We start from the raw sequence: 17,199 nt of genomic DNA on the forward strand, positions 1-17,199 counted from the left end.
ACTGACAGTGGTATTCTGAAGTGTTCCTGAGCCCATGTGGTAATATCCGTTACAGAATGATGTCGGTTTTTAATGCAGTGACGCCTGAGGGATCAAAGGTCACAGGTATTCAATGTTGGTTTTCTGCCTTGCTGCTTACTTGCAGAGTTTTCTCCAGATTCTCTGAATCTTTTGATGATATTATGGACTGTAGATGATGAAATCCCTAAATTCCTTGCAATTGCACGTTAAGAAACGTTGTTCTTAAACTGTTGGACTATTTGCTCACGCTGTTGTTTGCAAAGTGGCGAACCTCGCCCCATCCTTGCTTGTGAACGACTGAGCCTTTCAGGGATGCTCCCTTCATACCCAATCATGACACTCACCTGTTTCCAATTAACCTGTTCACCTGTGGAATGTTCCAAACAGGTATTTTTTGTGCATTCCTCAACTGTCCCAGTCTTTTCTTGCCCCTGTCCCAACTTCTTTGGAACGTGTTGCAGGCATGAAATTCAAAGTGAGTGAATATTTGCAAAAAACAATAAAGTTTATCCGTTTGAACATTAAATATTGTGTCTTTGTAGTGTATTCAATTGAATATAGGTAGAAAAGGATTTGCAAATCATCGTATTTTGTTTTTATTTATGTTTTACACAATGTCTCAACTTAATTGGAATTGAGGTTATATGTATATATATATATATATATATATATATATATATATATATATATATATATATATATATATATATATATATAGTAGAGCAGGAAGTGGGTGTCAGACCCAAGAGAGGGCGGGAGAATGACAACAGCCACAGGAGACCACCCTCTCATCCCTGGCTGTTGTGTGTGTAGTATGAATTTCATTGTATAGTTGATCTCTGTTCTTTCTTCGTGTGTCGAAAAATAACTTGAATTGAACTGAAGAAATCAGCATGGCAGTCTCCTGTGATCAGTGCTACTGGAGCATTACAGGAATTGCTGATGTGACTTTTCTGTGTTGGGTAGCGAGTCTCAGCCATAATGCATCCACAGCTCAATGATAAATGTGAAACTGACGTATAGTGATGGTGTTGAATGTTGCATCGATCAGAGATTCTGCTAGCTGAACAGCGGCTGAGATATGTGGGCTGCAGGCTGCGGCTAGGTTGTCCATTACTGGACTCTTCTCTGGGCGCCTGATTGTATTTTCAACAGGACAGTGAATGTGATGGCTTTCACATGGCAGATTGTCCCTCTGCTGTCCTCCTGTCAGCACTGACAGGCCTAAAGGGTCTGAAAGGGCATTGTGTTTACACTCAGACAACAGGTGACCTTTACACCAAGAGGGGACAGGAGTGTGGAATCCTATAGGGGGGCTACATGCAATGGGGTATGCCTGCCCTTACTAATTATGAAAGGAGAAAGGATGTGTGTGTGTGTGTGTGTGTGTGTGTGTGTGTGTGTGTGTGTGTGTGTGTGTGTGTTTGTGTGTGTGTGTGTGTGTGTGTGTGTGTGTGTGTGCGTGTGTGTGTGTGCGTGTGGTTGTGATCACTTCCCCAAGATGCAGTTCTTGCTGTGGGGTTAATTGCATTTGTAAAGGGCATCAAATTAATAGAGTTTAATGTCAGAAACACAACCAGCTGGGGCTCCTCTTTCATGTACCCTCCTGCTTATAGATATTAATAATATATTTACATAGCTGGCCTCCGTTTTTCATGTTCTACTGAAGTGCCAGCAGGATTAGAAGTGCCGCTCACGTATTTGCCAATTAAGCAGTGAATTGTAAAGTGTAATGACACTAATGAAGCTAAGAGCTGACAATCATTAGTCATTTAGCTCCTTGTTTTTCTTAAATCTGCCCTTACTAGATTGCCTGTGGTGGAAGCAGGAGAGATGGTGAGACTGATTTAACATGCTGTGGCATAACGCATTAGCACAGTGCAAACAGCATGAGAATAGTGGGGCAGGTCGCGACGCTGGAAATTTTGTTCACCTACAGTGGCTTGTCATGTTATGGTTTGCGTTAAACTCTCAATGCAGTTGCTTGTTCCACTTAATTCAAGAGAGAAAAGGATGGGGTTGAAATGACACAGAGAGGGAATGAACCCTTGAACCTGCTGTAAGACAGTGTTGTAAGTAAGTAAGACCTGCTGTAAGACTGAGCTGTATGACTCATGGAAGTGGAGAGAATGAAAGACAGCAATGAGCAGTAGATGTGTTGCATTGGGGTCGTTGTGGGGGGATTAGCATGGTTAGTACTGGCATTGCAGTTGGTCTTTAATGCTGCTACGGGTATTGTCAATTGCTCAGTTGGTAAATAGGGCAGCCTCAAATGGTATAATTGCAGTAAGGGCTGGCATTAAATTCTGGTAGTAATAGACTTGGTTTTAGAGTCTTTTGATAATGCATTTAAGAGCTGGTTTAGAGTCTTTTGGTAATGCAGGTAAGAGCTGGTTTAGAGTCTTTTGGTAATGTAGGTAAGAGCTGGTTTTAGAGTCTGGTGGTAATGCAGGTAAGAACTGGTTTTAGAGTCTGGTGGTAATGCAGGTAAGAACTGGTTTAGAGTCTTTTGGTAATGTAGGTAAGACCTGGTTTTAGAGTCTGGTGGTAATGCAGGTAAGAGCTGGTTTAGAGTCTTTTGGTAATGTATTTAAGAGCTGGTTTAGAGTCTTTTGGTAATGTAGGTAAGAGCTGGTTTTAGAGTCTGGTGGTAATGCAGGTAAGAGCTGGTTTAGAGTCTTTTGGTAATGCAGGTAAGAGCTGGTTTTAGAGTCTGGTGGTAATGCAGGTAAGAGCTGGTTTTAGAGTCTGGTGGTAATGCAGGTAAGAGCTGGTTTAGAGTCTTTTGGTAATGCAGGTAAGAGCTGGTTTAGAGTCTGGTGGTAATGCAGGTAAGAGCTGGTTTAGAGTCTTTTGGTAATGTATTTAAGAGCTGGTTTAGAGTCTTTTGGTAATGTAGGTAAGAGCTGGTTTTAGAGTCTGGTGGTAATGCAGGTAAGAGCTGGTTTAGAGTCTTTTGGTAATGTAGGTAAGAGCTGGTTTTAGAGTCTGGTGGTAATGCAGGTAAGAGCTGGTTTAGAGTCTTTTGGTAATGCAGGTAAGAGCTGGTTTTAGAGTCTGGTGGTAATGCAGGTAAGAGCTGGTTTAGAGTCTTTTGGTAATGCAGGTAAGAGCTGGTTTTAGAGTCTGGTGGTAATGCAGGTAAGAGCTGGTTTAGAGTCTTTTGGTAATGTATTTAAGACCTGGTTTAGAGTCTTTTGGTAATGCAGGTAAGACCTAGTTTAGAGTCTTTTGGTAATGTAGGTAAGAGCTGGTTTAGAGTCTTTTGGTAATGGAGGTAACAGCTGGTTTAGAGTCTTTTGGTAATGGAGGTAAGAGCTGGTTTAGAGTCTTTTGGTAATGTAGGTAAGAGCTGGTTTAGAGTCTTTTGGTAATGCAGGTAAGAGCTGGTTTAGAGTCTTTTGGTAATGTAGGTAAGAGCTGGTTTAGAGTCTTTTGGTAATGGTGGTAAGAGCTGGTTTAGAGTCTTTTGGTAATGTAGGTAACAGCTGGTTTAGAGTCTTTTGGTAATGGAGGTAAGAGCTGGTTTAGAGTCTTTTGGTAATGTAGGTAAGAGCTGGTTTAGAGTCTTTTGGTAATGTAGGTAACAGCTGGTTTAGAGTCTTTTTGTAATGAAGGTAAGGCTCGTTTTGGGGTCTGTCACCACGATTTGAAAGAAGTAACTGATGTTCATTCACGCTACTCAAACTACAGAACTTTATGTTCCCTTACATCACTTACAGGGCATGTCTTTCTCTTTCCTCTCCCACAAGGCATGTAAGGGCTGTTTGAATCCCACATTAGTATTCACTAAACACTTGCAGAGGGCCATGTGCTTTGGATTGTTTTCCAGCTGTGTATGTTGTGTTTGATTTTTTTTTTCCATTTGTTTTTGTGTATCAGCATGCTAGTTTTATATTTTGCACATGAATTGTGCACAGTCTGTGCTCTGATTGTGTGTGTGTGTAGTAGTGGTGGTAGTAGTAGTGAATACAACAGTCTTCCAAGGTCACTAAGGCTGGAGCATTCATCAGTGGCAGCAGGAGTACCATGCATGTTTTTGTGAGAAAGGGAGATAGAGAGAGCGACAAAAAAAGAGAGATTTGTTACTGTAGGAGGAGTGAAAAGTTAAGCTTCTTTTGTGTAACCCAGTATTAAACCTCTCCAGGTGTTTTGGCTGATATTTGAAGCTATGTTCATTTACAGGCAGTATAAAGTTTAAAGGGTTATTTCATGGTCATGATTCTCAGTTTCACTTACTATAACTGACTTTTTTTTTTTTTTTTTTGCTATTTTCCCCCAGAGCTCTTTTACAAAATACGCACTCTCCCTCTCTCTTTTTCAGAATCCACTACTATTCCTGATACTGCCACCCCAACTTTGCCGCAGCAGGAAGAGACCAGCACGGCTCACAGAGCAGCAGGTGGGTGACAAATTTACAGACCAATCGAAACGCTGCAGGCAGGGATGGAGCTTGGCTTTAATGGTGCCTGTTTGCATCCTGAATAAATTGGAGAAAGCCCATATATCCAAACACATAAAACTGTAAGTGTAAGCACAATGAAACTACAGTAATAATTCAAACTAAGAAATAATAATGTCACTAGGTGTGGAAATTTTTTGGTCTGTGGAATATCTTGCTAGATGTTTTAGCTAGATACTTTACACCAGGTTGCATACACCTGACTTATCCCTGCCTAAAAGGTCTCTTGCTAACATGCTATTGCTAGCTAAACTAACAATTTGTCATGGTTACCAGTATGGTTATGGCTTGTTTACTAGCTAGCGGTAATCTCTTTAAATAGCAAGACATTACCTGTTGTCTTCTGATCAGAATACAATCATCTCTCAGTCACCTGATTGGCACTTGCAAGTACATTATTCAGACCATTTAATTTAAACAGTACAGGGGCAGGTTATGAGGACTAGGTCCCTATTTTTATGTTATATTACTATTTATTACTATTATATATTTTACTACATCACAAATCATGTTATATTCTCAAAGCTTGTCAAAGTTGGCCATGGGCACCCACAGCACCTATTTGAGGCACTGTTGAAAGCTCCAGCACAATTCTAAATTTGCCAAAGCAGTGAGTGAGACTGCAAGGAGTTCTCAGCATGCAGTGATCTTGTCTCATCAGAACTATCAATAAACACTATCAGCAATGCCAATCAGACTAATCAATAATTACCCAAATCTGACAATGAGTAATGAAGTTTTGTCACTAGTGCTGCTGTTTGTGTATAGTTGTGCATCTAATTTACATCTGTTATGTGGCTGCATGCACGCATGGGTGACCTAGCATGGTAGTGCACAGTCATACAGCCTCTATTATTTACAGTATTCTTCTAGGTGATTGCAGCAAACCACAGCCTATCTCTCTTGCATCTGTGATAATAATGGATCGCACCTCCGTTTGTGGAGGCTTATGTCCCGATGAGGAGCAGCACGCAGCATGAGTGCTAACATTATGCTAAGCAGCCTGGCAGTGTTTGCCCCCTGTGTTTGGATTGATTGCTGATGGAGGACTGGTGCAGGGCTACATATAGATGAGGCCATTGCAGCTCTGCTTGGCTTGGATCCCCTCTCTCTCTCTCTCTCTCTCTCTCTCTCTCTCTCTCTCTCTCTCTCTCTCTCTCTCCCTCTCTCTCTCTCTCTCTCTCTCTTACTCTCTCTCTCTTACTCTCTCTCTTTCTCTCTCTCTCTCTCTCTCTCTCTCTCTCTCTCTCTCTCTCTCTCTCTCTCTCTCTCTCTCTCTCTCTCTCTTACTCTCTCTCTGGCTCTATCTTCCTCGCTGTCTGCAGGCTCTGAGGAGCTGCATAATAACTCTACCTGCAGATAGCTACTCAGCCCTCATACTCCCTCAGCACAGTGGGATAGAAGACATGCTTTTGCACATCAGTATACATATAGAAACATGTGAACATAAACATGTACTCATTGGTCTCTTTTTTTTCTTCTTTCCTTGAGAAACCCCCTACCTTTTAAGTCCACTTTGCTGGAGTACAGTTAGAGTCTTTAGCCCATCTGTTGCTGTTATTTGCATTTTCCACCCTCTAGCCCTTCATGAACCATCTTGGCTGATTTTTTTCAGTCAGTCTAGCAATGACACTGACGTCTATAGAAATATCCAGTAAATAAAAATCTCTACTTTGTCTGATGTATTTGTACCCGTGTCAAAAACACTACCATGCCACTACCGCTTCAGTGTCACTGTTGTGATGAGAATGGTCCACCACCCGAATAACATCCAATCCACTGACGCATAGGGAATGAGCTACAGTAAGAGTGCCAAAACCTTTTGTTTGTTTATAATATTTGTGACAGGCTGAAGGGTCAAAACAGCTAGCCAGCAACATATGCACATTGCCAGTATACTTGGAGAAACATATTCCTTGAAATACTCCAGTGTTTCCTTTGCTGTGTTACAAACTGTACTAACTGTATTGCATCTGCATTTCAGTCAAAGACAACTGTATGGTGTCATTTGTTATTTTATAACATTACACTATATGTTTTTCTTAACATCATATTTAAGGAAAAATAAGATGGAAAATGGTGGGCCAAATTAAACATTTTTACAGGCCCCACTTTGGACAGCTCTGGGCTAGTGGGTGACTGAAAAACGCTCGACTTTGTATTCATTATAATCAGTCAAACTCTATATAGTATACATCTCAGTGTGTGTGCATGGTAATTATGGCTTGCAGACTGTCATGAGGAGGCTCATGCCCAGACCCTGCCAGACAACTCCGACCACACAAACAGAGAGCTGATAGCAGCTGAGAGATGGAGGAAAGGTGGTAGACCTCAGTATTCTCAGAGTGCACAGAAATAACTGAAGTGCTAGCCAGATTAGCTATTCATTGAAACTGCAAAGTGTTTGATGTTGTTTGGAATGAGCATGCCGAGGAGCAGTGGGTAGGAAGTGCTGACAGCGAGTGAGGAATAGAAGCTGGGAATGGAAATGATGTAAGACGGCTATTTATGCATTTTGGCTTAATTGGAGAACTTCACTGTAAATATGCACATGAATTCCTTTATAATTAGAAATGTTTTAGCAAGTAAGCACACAAATGGCTAAGATCAGGTATTGCACAAATATATTTGTAAGTGAGAGAAAGACAGAGAAAGAGAGAGGGAGAGAGAGTCATTCCTTTGAGAGCCTGTTGAGTCCAGTTTCTGGAACAGGAATATGGATTTCACAGGCCAGAGGCAGAGGGCATTGATCAAAGCCATGAAACATGGATTCTTAATGTGTGTGTGTGTGTGTGTGTGTGTGTGTGTGTGTGTGTGTGTGTGTGTGTGTGTGTGTGTGTGTGTGTGTGTGTGTGTGTGTGTGTGTATATAATTGTATAATTTAGACTGCAGGATATAGGTTTTCTGAAAGTAATGAGTGTAACTTATCTTGTTTCTCTCTCTCTCTCCCCAGCACCCACCACTCTGTCCGATCTGGGCGGTTTGTGTGATTTTGAGCAGAATATGTGCGGCTGGACTCATGATCCTACAGCTGACCTGAACTGGGCACTACACAGTCCATCCAGTTCAAATATGGACCTGCAACTGGGAGCTGATGGTATGGGAACCCTTTTACATAACAGCTACACACAAATGTGCATCTAATGAAACAGTAGCACAAAGTTAGCATTGTAGTATAAGCACTACTCAGCATTGCACCCTACAGTTTTGTGGGGAAGAGATCTGCTGCATTGGGAACTGGCTGCAATGGCTACAATACATGCACTGTTGAGTAATTTCATTACATTAAGTCTTAATTGGTGAAACACTAGGTATAAAAAATCTATGATTTGTTAAATTAGTGTATCTAATGTAAGGTAAAGGATGTAGATAAAACGAGGCAACAAATTGCCTTCTTAAATGGTAAATTTCTGGTCAGAACTGGTAAATTTCTGGTCAGAAATGGGCAGAACTCCTACTCCTGGCTGGATGTTTTTGGGAGGCAGAGAAATCTTAACCTAGTGATGCTGACGTGTGAACCCCTCCTGCAGTGCTGCTGTGTCTGAGACACTTGCGCCAGAACCACAAGCTCTACCATGCCAGTACTATGTCAGTGTCACTGCTGTGATGAAAATGATCTGCTGCTCAAGCTTTATCCGGTCAGTAGTGGTCATGTGATCAGAAAATGACCAATGATGGCATAGAGGAATGCTGAAAATCCTATACAGCTTTGTAATTGCTATTATCAGTCATTCAGTCATTATCATCAGTCATTATCATCTTGGTGTGTGTGCATGAGGAACACATTCAGCCCTTCCTTCACTGCACACTGTAGAGAAAGGCTACTATGCAGGTTCATTTTTGTTTACCAAGGTGCAAATAGTGTAAATTTACCCTCAAAGGTGCAAAAAAGGTCTTAGGACTCACTTGTGTATGAGGTGTGGCCAGTTTGGTGATGCATCCAAATATCAGCATTGATTTCCATGTAAGCTGATGACAGTGCTTCAGAGATGATGTTTACCGCTTTGGGAAAGAGAACTGATAGAGAACTGTAGATGATTTCATTTTAAACAGTATGATAAATAATATTAACTTATGTGTACATGATGATTAGACATGTACATGTGTACTCTGTTGTAGTTTAACGAGCTGTTAAACTACAATAGAGTAAATCCCCATTGTTTCTTTGGGGAGATTGAAGAGTAGTTCTTTGTTATTTAGAATTATATTATTAAATTTAACATTTTTGTTTAAGGGTTTCAAAAATCACTTAAAAAACGTTAAAAGTACAATAAAAACTGCTTCATCAAGTTCCTGAATATATTTGTGCAGATGCTGGATCTGAGACAATACTTAATTTTTAACAGGAAAATATCACGCTGGTTAATTTTACATATTGCTCTGGCTTATTGAATACATTGAATAAGTTTAAAATATGCTGCATGAAAGGCATACATTTGTTTTTCAAAATGTTTTAAAGTAAAAAAAAATACAGTAAAGAGCAATGAGTCAGTGGTCAAAACATATGATGCCATATGAAGTGAATGTAAAAATATAATTGCTGTAGAATTTGACAATTGGCAATTTTGCCAATTGTACAAAAAGTACAAAAAGTACAATTACTGAAGATGTACCCTTGAGGCCTCCATCCTAGTCTCTTGAGGATGCCACCGCAGTGATAGTTTTTTAACGTTTTTTTTTTTTTGATGACATAGTGAAATTACACATACACGTGTTTTCACTCACATGCACTTCATCCTTCAGCAGTCTGTCTTATAATTAAAGTATAAATAATGTAATAGCTTTGGTCTAAAAAATAGCCACTGTAGCTCTTCCTCTGTGTCTGCACTGGCCATCCTTTCATCCTTATTACTTCTTCTCTTACTCTTCTAAATCCCTCAGGAAACAAAGGGACAAGTTCTTCAAAAAATCTTCCTTACACACGCATGCATCTTCTGATCTTGAGGATCTCCTCTGTACTGACTCTTTTTTTCAGAAAAGTAAAAAAAAAGCTCTTGCTCTGTTTTCCATCTGTGGGCTTTTAAATAGGGAACCAGGAGCGGAGAGGAAAGAATTCACGTCTGTTTAAAACATTCCAAATTCAACAAGGTCACTTTTCCCTCAACTCAGACCCCCCCCCCCCCTCTCTCTCTCTCTCATTGAGATCTTAACAATCCCACCATGGTGAAAGTAAGAGGGTTAAAGCTGTGTCAGCTGTATTAACGCCAGCATGGAAGTTTCCCTTGATGCTCAAGTCATAGACCAGCCTGTGCTGTGCTGCAGTTTCCATACAAACAGATTGCTGGGCTGAAAACCCTCCCAGCCACAATGAGGCTTCTTTAAAATGTTTATTCATCGATTATTCATTCTTATTCCCTACATATAAATCTTCCACAAAGATTGGGATGCTTTTTCTACTTAATTATACATTCAGTAGATTACTCAAAGCTGTTACTGTTATATTAAAACAAGCATTCAGTATGCTCTATGAGGTTGAGGGGTACAGCTAGTATTATTATTCAAGGATACAGATCAGAGGCAAGGTTGGAATGTGCATTGTGGCACCTATCAGAGATAAGAGGATGTTTAGAGGGGAGAAGTGTTGACTATTTCTGTCCTGTTGTCCAGTCAGATAATTCAGGAACTATATGTTTCCATTCCCTCCCTTCCTCTTCTCAAACCTAGTTTCCCCCTCTCTCTCAACCTTCTCTCTTTCTTTCTCTCTCTCTTTAGAAGTAGCCTAGTTGATTTTGCCGAGGCTAAGCACTCCTCATCTGAAAATAATGCTCATGCTTTTGTTTGGAGAGCACATTCCATGTTTCCTCTGCTGATTTAGGAAAAGAAACAGCCTGATCATTTATTTATTGTTCACCAGAACATAAATAGGACATAAACAGAAGTGTTCTTCAAGTCACGGTGCCATGCTGAGACACAAAGAAAAGAGGGCTGAAAATAGATGGCAGCACTTAGAAACTTGTGATCTATTTAGCACAGATCATCTGATGATAGCGGCGGATGTGCAAATGGAAGATACAGTGACATTCCCATGAGTTTTAGCTGTGCACCATAGCCCTCAGCTGGTGAAGGACCCACTACTGGAGCTCTTTCAGTGTGAAGAGAGAAACATAAAGGAATGATTTAGTGAAAAATCACATTTACACAATTGTTCCGCTTTCATCATATGTAGTTGGTCGGCCTTGTTTGGCGTCTCTTTAGGTTTGCATTGGAACTGTGAGGCTCATGTAGTTAATGAGTACTACAAAAAACAAGGAAGCTCATATTCATAAAAATGGACAGATACTTTGCATAGCCAAAAGCAGTAGTGTACGAAAATAGCTTTTGTCCATGTTATACTGTTTTATAACAGTATGTGATAGTTTCAGAAATCACATAAGCATGTCTAGTTGGGATTTTTCTGCAAATTTTAGCGAACAATTTCTATTTATTTTCTGTGTTTCACATATTAAAAAATTATAATATAAAATTTTGTACAGGCTATGTTTTATTTTTATTCCAATATGTTAAATTCAACAGCAAATAAACAGCAATTTTTCTTTCAAATGTTGTCTATAGATGGAGAGCACCCAAACTTTTACATGCAACTGCAAAAGCTTCCCTGATTCCACAGCACTGGGCTTTGTAGCAGTGGAAGTGCATTCTCTGAAGTGACAGAGTGCTGGGGTAGTGTTTGTGATCCAGAACTGCATCCAGCATGAGTACCTGACTTCACTTATGCTCTTGTGGCTGAATGCAATCAAATCTTCACGGCAACGTTCGCAGCAAACACATAGTATAAAGCCTTCCCAGAAGAGTAGACTTGCTATGCTGTCAGCAGAGCTCATTATGTCCTCATGGCCTCTTCCTTTCTCTGTGCTCACTGCTCTCACTCTGTATGTGCAGATTATGGCAGTTTCCTGTACTTGGAGGCGAATCCTAAGACAGAACATGAACGGGCCAGGCTGCTGAGCCCTCCGGTGGGGCCTGAGAGAGGCCCACTCTGCCTACTTTTCCTCTACCAGCTGACGGGTGAGGCTCAGGGCACACTGAGGGTTTTGATCCAAGATCACAACCAGGACGAGGCCCTGCTGTGGACACTGAAAGGAGAGCAGGGCCACAGCTGGAAAGAAGGACGCACCATCCTACCTCGGTCACCCAAAGAGTACAAGGTGAGAAGATGCCTCCTTCAGCTGCTAACTCAGAAGACTAGATGCAGTAGAGTTGGGGCAGTTCCAATGGGGCTTGTGGCAAATGGGCTCCCAATGACACTCTTGGATCCCTTATATCTTTACTTACATTGACCTTTTATTATTCTTCTTTTATTACTAATATTATTATTATTATTTTAGCACCAGAGCCCGATATGACACAAATTGTTACTAGTTGCTGTAGTTAATTTGTAGCTGAATTTATCTTTGCTTAGTAGTCTTCACTCCAGCCCTCACCCCTATCTTTCATTCTCTTTTTTCTCTTTCTATCTTTCTCTACCTCTCCTGCACCTCATGCTTGCCCCTTCCCTTTCTCTATCTTTTGGTTTCTTTCTCTTTCCCCTGTTGGTGCTTTATCAGGTTGTCATCGAGGGCTTCTTCGAGCATGGCAGCCGAGGCCACATCTGGATCGACAACATCCACATGAGCACCACGACAGAGCTGGAACAGTGCACTCGTAAGTCCAGATCACTCTCTTTCTCTCTTGCTATGCTGCTCTGTTCACTCCCTGCCCCTCCCAGGCTCACCACACTATTGTCATACTCTCTTCTTTCAAGGCCCAGTGTTTACTGTGGGGGAAAAAAAAAACAGATTGGGTAGATGGAAGGCGCTTTTAAAATTCTCCGTTCACGCCGAACGCTGGAAAGTAGGCCACACTTGCCCTATGGGCTCTGATCCTAATCTATGTTTCATCAGATTTTTCCCTTCTCTTTTCTTATTTGTAAACAGAGCCTTCCAGAGCTGTGGCAGGGAATTACTAGACAACCGACGTGTCGGTCACAAAACTCGAATTTTTGTAGACGCACACAACACACTTGAATGTCCCAGAGGAGTCTGAATGTTTGCAGCATTGTAGCTGCTCATTCACATTGATGTTAAGCAGTACATGTGTGTAGTAGGAATGCCTATTAAGGAGAAAAACATGGGCTTCCCTCTGCAGACCTTTCAGTCACACGCAGGATGTACAGAAAGGTCAGCCTGCCAAAACGCTTTGTTTATTTGGTATGTTGCATTGAAGCATGGTATTAGAGCTACACGTACACACACACACACACACACACACATACACACTCACACACACACACACACACACACACACACATACACACTCACACACACACACACACACACACACACACACACACACATACACACTCACACACTCACACACTCACACACACATACACACACACACACACACACATGCATACTTACGTGCACCCTTCCTTTCCTAATCCCAGCTTTGGGAGAGCTCTTATCAATTAATGTTGTTCAGCATGCACACCCCAGCCCTTGCACCCTTGCCAGGCTGGTCTCTCTGCATCGCTCCTTTTAATTGCGTGTGCATTCCAGCCATCCTAAACAGCCTTTCTGTTTTCTGAGCATGTGCAGAGCACTCTTCAATCACTGCTGTGGATCAGAGCACTCCACTCTCTGCCAAATTACACAGAGCCCAATTACAGTCTCTTCTTTCTCTCTCTCTCTTTTTCTCTCTTTTCCTCTCCCTATCTTTCTCTCACACAAACCCCATCACCAGCTTAGCCTTCTCCACCACTGTAATGTGTTTGTGAGGAGCTGAAGGGCTTCCAGAAGGGAAGGATGCTTTATGCTCTAGTCAACTAGCATCTGTTTTAAAGTATTCACTTTTTCAAAAAAAGAAAAAAACAGAGTCAAGGACTGCCAACGATCAATGTGTATTTTTAATCAAAGTCAGTCTGCGTGTGCCAGAATAGAACTCCTATCATAACACTATACTAGTGGCACAATTGCAAGTGGCTCAAGAGACTATTTGCCCTGTTTATATACTTATTTATATACTACACTGCACTGTATGTTAAATACTGTGAATGTGCTCACTTAAAAACATCAAGAATGACGTTGCACACTATGAATTTACTGTACATTCTGTGTTGTTAAGGCTGTAAGGCAAATTAATTCACATCTTTTTTACCATAAGGTTACCACTTACATGCTTTTTACTACAAGGCTACGTTTTGCAAACTTTTTGTACTCCAAGTCAAGTTAGCTTTTATTGTGAATACTACAATATGTACAGGACATACAGAGTATTGAAATTGCGTTACTCTCAGACCCCATGGTTTAGCGATAACATTAAATAGACAGTCTGAATTTAAATAGACACTAAATAAACACTAAACACTAATCATAAAATAAACATTAATTGTAGAAAAATAGAATAATAAAAAATATATATATAAATATAAGAATTTCCCTGAAATTAACAATAAAGTGACATAAGGCACGTATAGTTTAAAGGTCTGTAGGTATAAATAGTGCACTTATTTCACACACTACATTTCACACACTTTTTGTACTGTAAGGCTGTACACACTTGTAAGGCTTTTTACAACTTTTGTATGTAAGACTGTAAGGCTGTATTATGCACCCTTTTGCACTGTAAGCTTACCTTTTATACTTTATTCAACTGCAAGGTTAATTTTTGCACACATTCTGTGTTATAAGGATAAAGTTTATGCACTTTTTTACAGTGTAAGGGCAGACTATCTATAATGTAAGGCCAACTTTTGCACACTTCTGATATGAATTCCAAACATCACAAATATTTTGTGTATATTGACTAATACACCTGAAAAAAGCTGAACACATATGTTCGATGATAATCAACTTGAATTGAATGCTTCATTGAACATTCTCTGTTCTTTTCTCTGATTACAGAGCCTTTCCCGGCTTTCCCTCCAGAGATGACTGGTGAGTTGTTTTGCCATATTCTTGTGCAAATGTCTGTCATATTCCTGTGCAGATGTCCGTGCTTCCTGCTTGTTGCCCAGCACAGCTTGCGGCAGCTTACTGGCTCTGAGGAGACCCTGCGTTGGTCCCGCTTTGCACCTTTATGTGTGACGGAGCCACTGCTTATGAGCCCCACAAGTACATGCTTACATCAGGCCAAATTAAGTCCATTAAATCTGGCCAGAAGTATGGGAGACATGTGCTGAGTGACTTTCAATATCGTCCCCGGCATCATCACTTTTGTCATCATCACCTTGCCATTCTAAGCATGGGCAGTATCCAAGCATGCACCAGAAGCTCCATTGAAAATATTTCATGATGTTTGGTGGTGTGTGGTGTTGGTGGCTGATGTTGATGCTTGCTGTCAGTGGTTGGTGTAGTGATGTGAGGGTTGTGGCCTTACGAACAGATACAGTATCAATTTTCTTACTGTCTGTTAACCATTTGGGGACACCTTGCCATCTTTTGAAATTGAAATGGACTTTTTTCAGTTAAGTAAGCAAAAATTATATTATTTACTAATACATTTTGCAGCACTCATCAAAGTGTCTTCCATTGTATGAAGAGCCAGTTTTCTCTTAATAATGATTTGACAGTTTTCTTTTCCAAATTATTATTTAAAGCACCTCCTGAAACTCTTTTAGCCCAGAGTTGGTTTAAAATGCCCAAAGGTTTAAGTGCAGATGACATTACAACAATGGGATAAAATGTGTGGGTTTTAGCATTAGTCCCAAATTAGCTCTGTCACAAATATTGTTGTTATTATCCTCAAAATAAACCTGGCTGAACATGAGTGTGTTAAGCAACTGCAAACAAAAACATACTTATTTGTATTTAAACCGTTTTTGAAAAGCAAGGTGTCCTCAAATTTTTGATGTCTGTGCCATCCATCAACCTTTTGGCTCGTAGTGAATTGTAACCCTGAACTGTTCCGTTAGCTAGCTTGCATTAATCTGCAGTAAGTGTGTAGACATTATGGTGTGATGTGTGAGATGGGTGTGGATGGTGGCTGCCATAATCCCCCTTAATGTCAGGCTCCACAATGACTTATTCCTCTAGTGTCATCACTCGCTCTCTCTCGCTCTGTGTATTTTTCCACTGCCTTTCTTTCACTTTTCTTGGCACTCCATCTCTCTGGGTCTTTCTTGCTCTTTCTCCTCTTCACCCGCTCTCTCTCTGACCATATATGGAGTCATCTCCACTCGAAAGAAATGTGCAACTGACGCTTCGTCTTAGCAGGATTCGTTTTAGTTTCACTGGCTGCCCATGTCCTCGGACAGCTACAGGAAAGATGAGCCAGATGCACAGACAACCCAAATTACACGCTTGTTTTATTTCCGAGTTCAGAGACAGGAGATTAGATTAGAGTAAGGTGGTGGAGGGCTGTCGATGGCAGAGGTTTGTTACATTCTGAATGTGTGTGTGGGTGTGTGTGTGTGTGTGCGTGTGTGTGTGTGTGTGTGTGTGTGTGTGTGTGTGTAAGATGGGTGAGTTGTTTCCTTGCGATGCTGGATGAGGTTCATGAAAGAGTTTGGCTTGAGGCAGACGAAGCTGGCACAGATCCATGCATGCAAGAAAACAGAAGTTTCAGCCCTGCAAAACACCAGCCTGCACACACACACACACTCATACATGTACATATATCCAAGTAAAACAGATTTTCAAAGAATTTTAGTGTATGCATGTGCACGCTTTCCCAAACACAACCACACACACACAGCTGAAATATGAACTGATATAAGACTTTGGGTTTTTTTCTCTGACATGGAAATCTGTCATTTGACAACATCGAAATGCCAGTGGTTTTTCACCATAAAAAATCTTTTTTAACTTAAGTCTTGATCTGGGTCTGGAAAACTTTCCCTTTGTCTTAGATACTCTTTTTATGTCTTAGAAAAAAGCCATTTTATACCATAAGTAATAACCACGCTGCCTGCAGTGCATACCTATGTTTATCAGCGTAGCCTTTCACCCTAGCTGCATGCATCACACAGTGCCATGGTAATGAACACATGAAGCACAAAAATACACATTGTGTCTATTTTTGCCAGTTCTGCGTGCAACATACTAGTGGTTTCTAGAAACAGTACAGTGTTCCTGTGATCTAGGATCAGAATCAAAACATCAGGTATATATTTGTGCTCTGCTGATTCCCAGATTTCTTTGGCTTTGGTCTTATTGGATTTTAGTACATCATTTAGTACAGTTGATCACAGGATTCTAATCCTGTGCAGGTCTCTCAAGCATAGTTTTAGTATGGTTTAATCATATTTAACAGTTTTTGATTTCACTGGCAAATCATTAATCAAAAATTTCTTGTGAAGTCTCACAAGGTTTATGTTTATGGCCTTGCTTTTCTCTGTGCACTTGTCAACTCTAGGTAATGTCATCAGGAAACGTGATATCAGTATTCATAGCTATGTGATGATACATTTCCATTCCTTCTGAGGAATCAACCAATCATCCCTTTCAAACATTTTATAGCTAATAACTATGCTCAAACGTTATTTACTTCAAGTGTATTAAATGGTTAACAAATTAAGACATCTGCAAGTTATATCTCATCAAGATTTCTGATCTGGTCATATAGAGCTTTCAGATCAATAGTTCCCTCCAAAAATTAAACGAGATACAAAAATTAATCAGTCTAAACTGACCATATATGTGCAGGGCTAGGGCAAGGCAACATGCATGCGCATCTGCCTGTCTGTGTGCAGCAACTGTCTGTTTCGTTTTTTGTGCAGCACCCAATCAAAAAAAAAA

General features: G+C 40.6%; 1 protein-coding gene across 2 annotated transcripts in view; it reads left to right on the top strand.

Annotated features, from left to right (window-relative positions):
* The window catches only part of nrp2b (neuropilin 2b), a 97,100-nt gene that overhangs the window by 71,663 nt on the left and 8,238 nt on the right, over positions 1-17,199 (top strand). For both annotated transcript variants that reach the window (XM_017691690.1, XM_017691691.2), the window contains exons 11-15: positions 4,346-4,423; positions 7,437-7,580; positions 11,363-11,628; positions 12,028-12,124; positions 14,365-14,397. In XM_017691690.1, coding sequence (XP_017547179.1) covers positions 4,346-4,423; positions 7,437-7,580; positions 11,363-11,628; positions 12,028-12,124; positions 14,365-14,397 — 618 coding nt within the window. The remainder of the gene's footprint in view (positions 1-4,345; positions 4,424-7,436; positions 7,581-11,362; positions 11,629-12,027; positions 12,125-14,364; positions 14,398-17,199) is intronic.

The sequence above is a fragment of the Pygocentrus nattereri genome, chromosome 6 (genome assembly GCF_015220715.1).
Source record: "Pygocentrus nattereri isolate fPygNat1 chromosome 6, fPygNat1.pri, whole genome shotgun sequence".
NCBI lineage: Eukaryota > Metazoa > Chordata > Actinopteri > Characiformes > Serrasalmidae > Pygocentrus > Pygocentrus nattereri.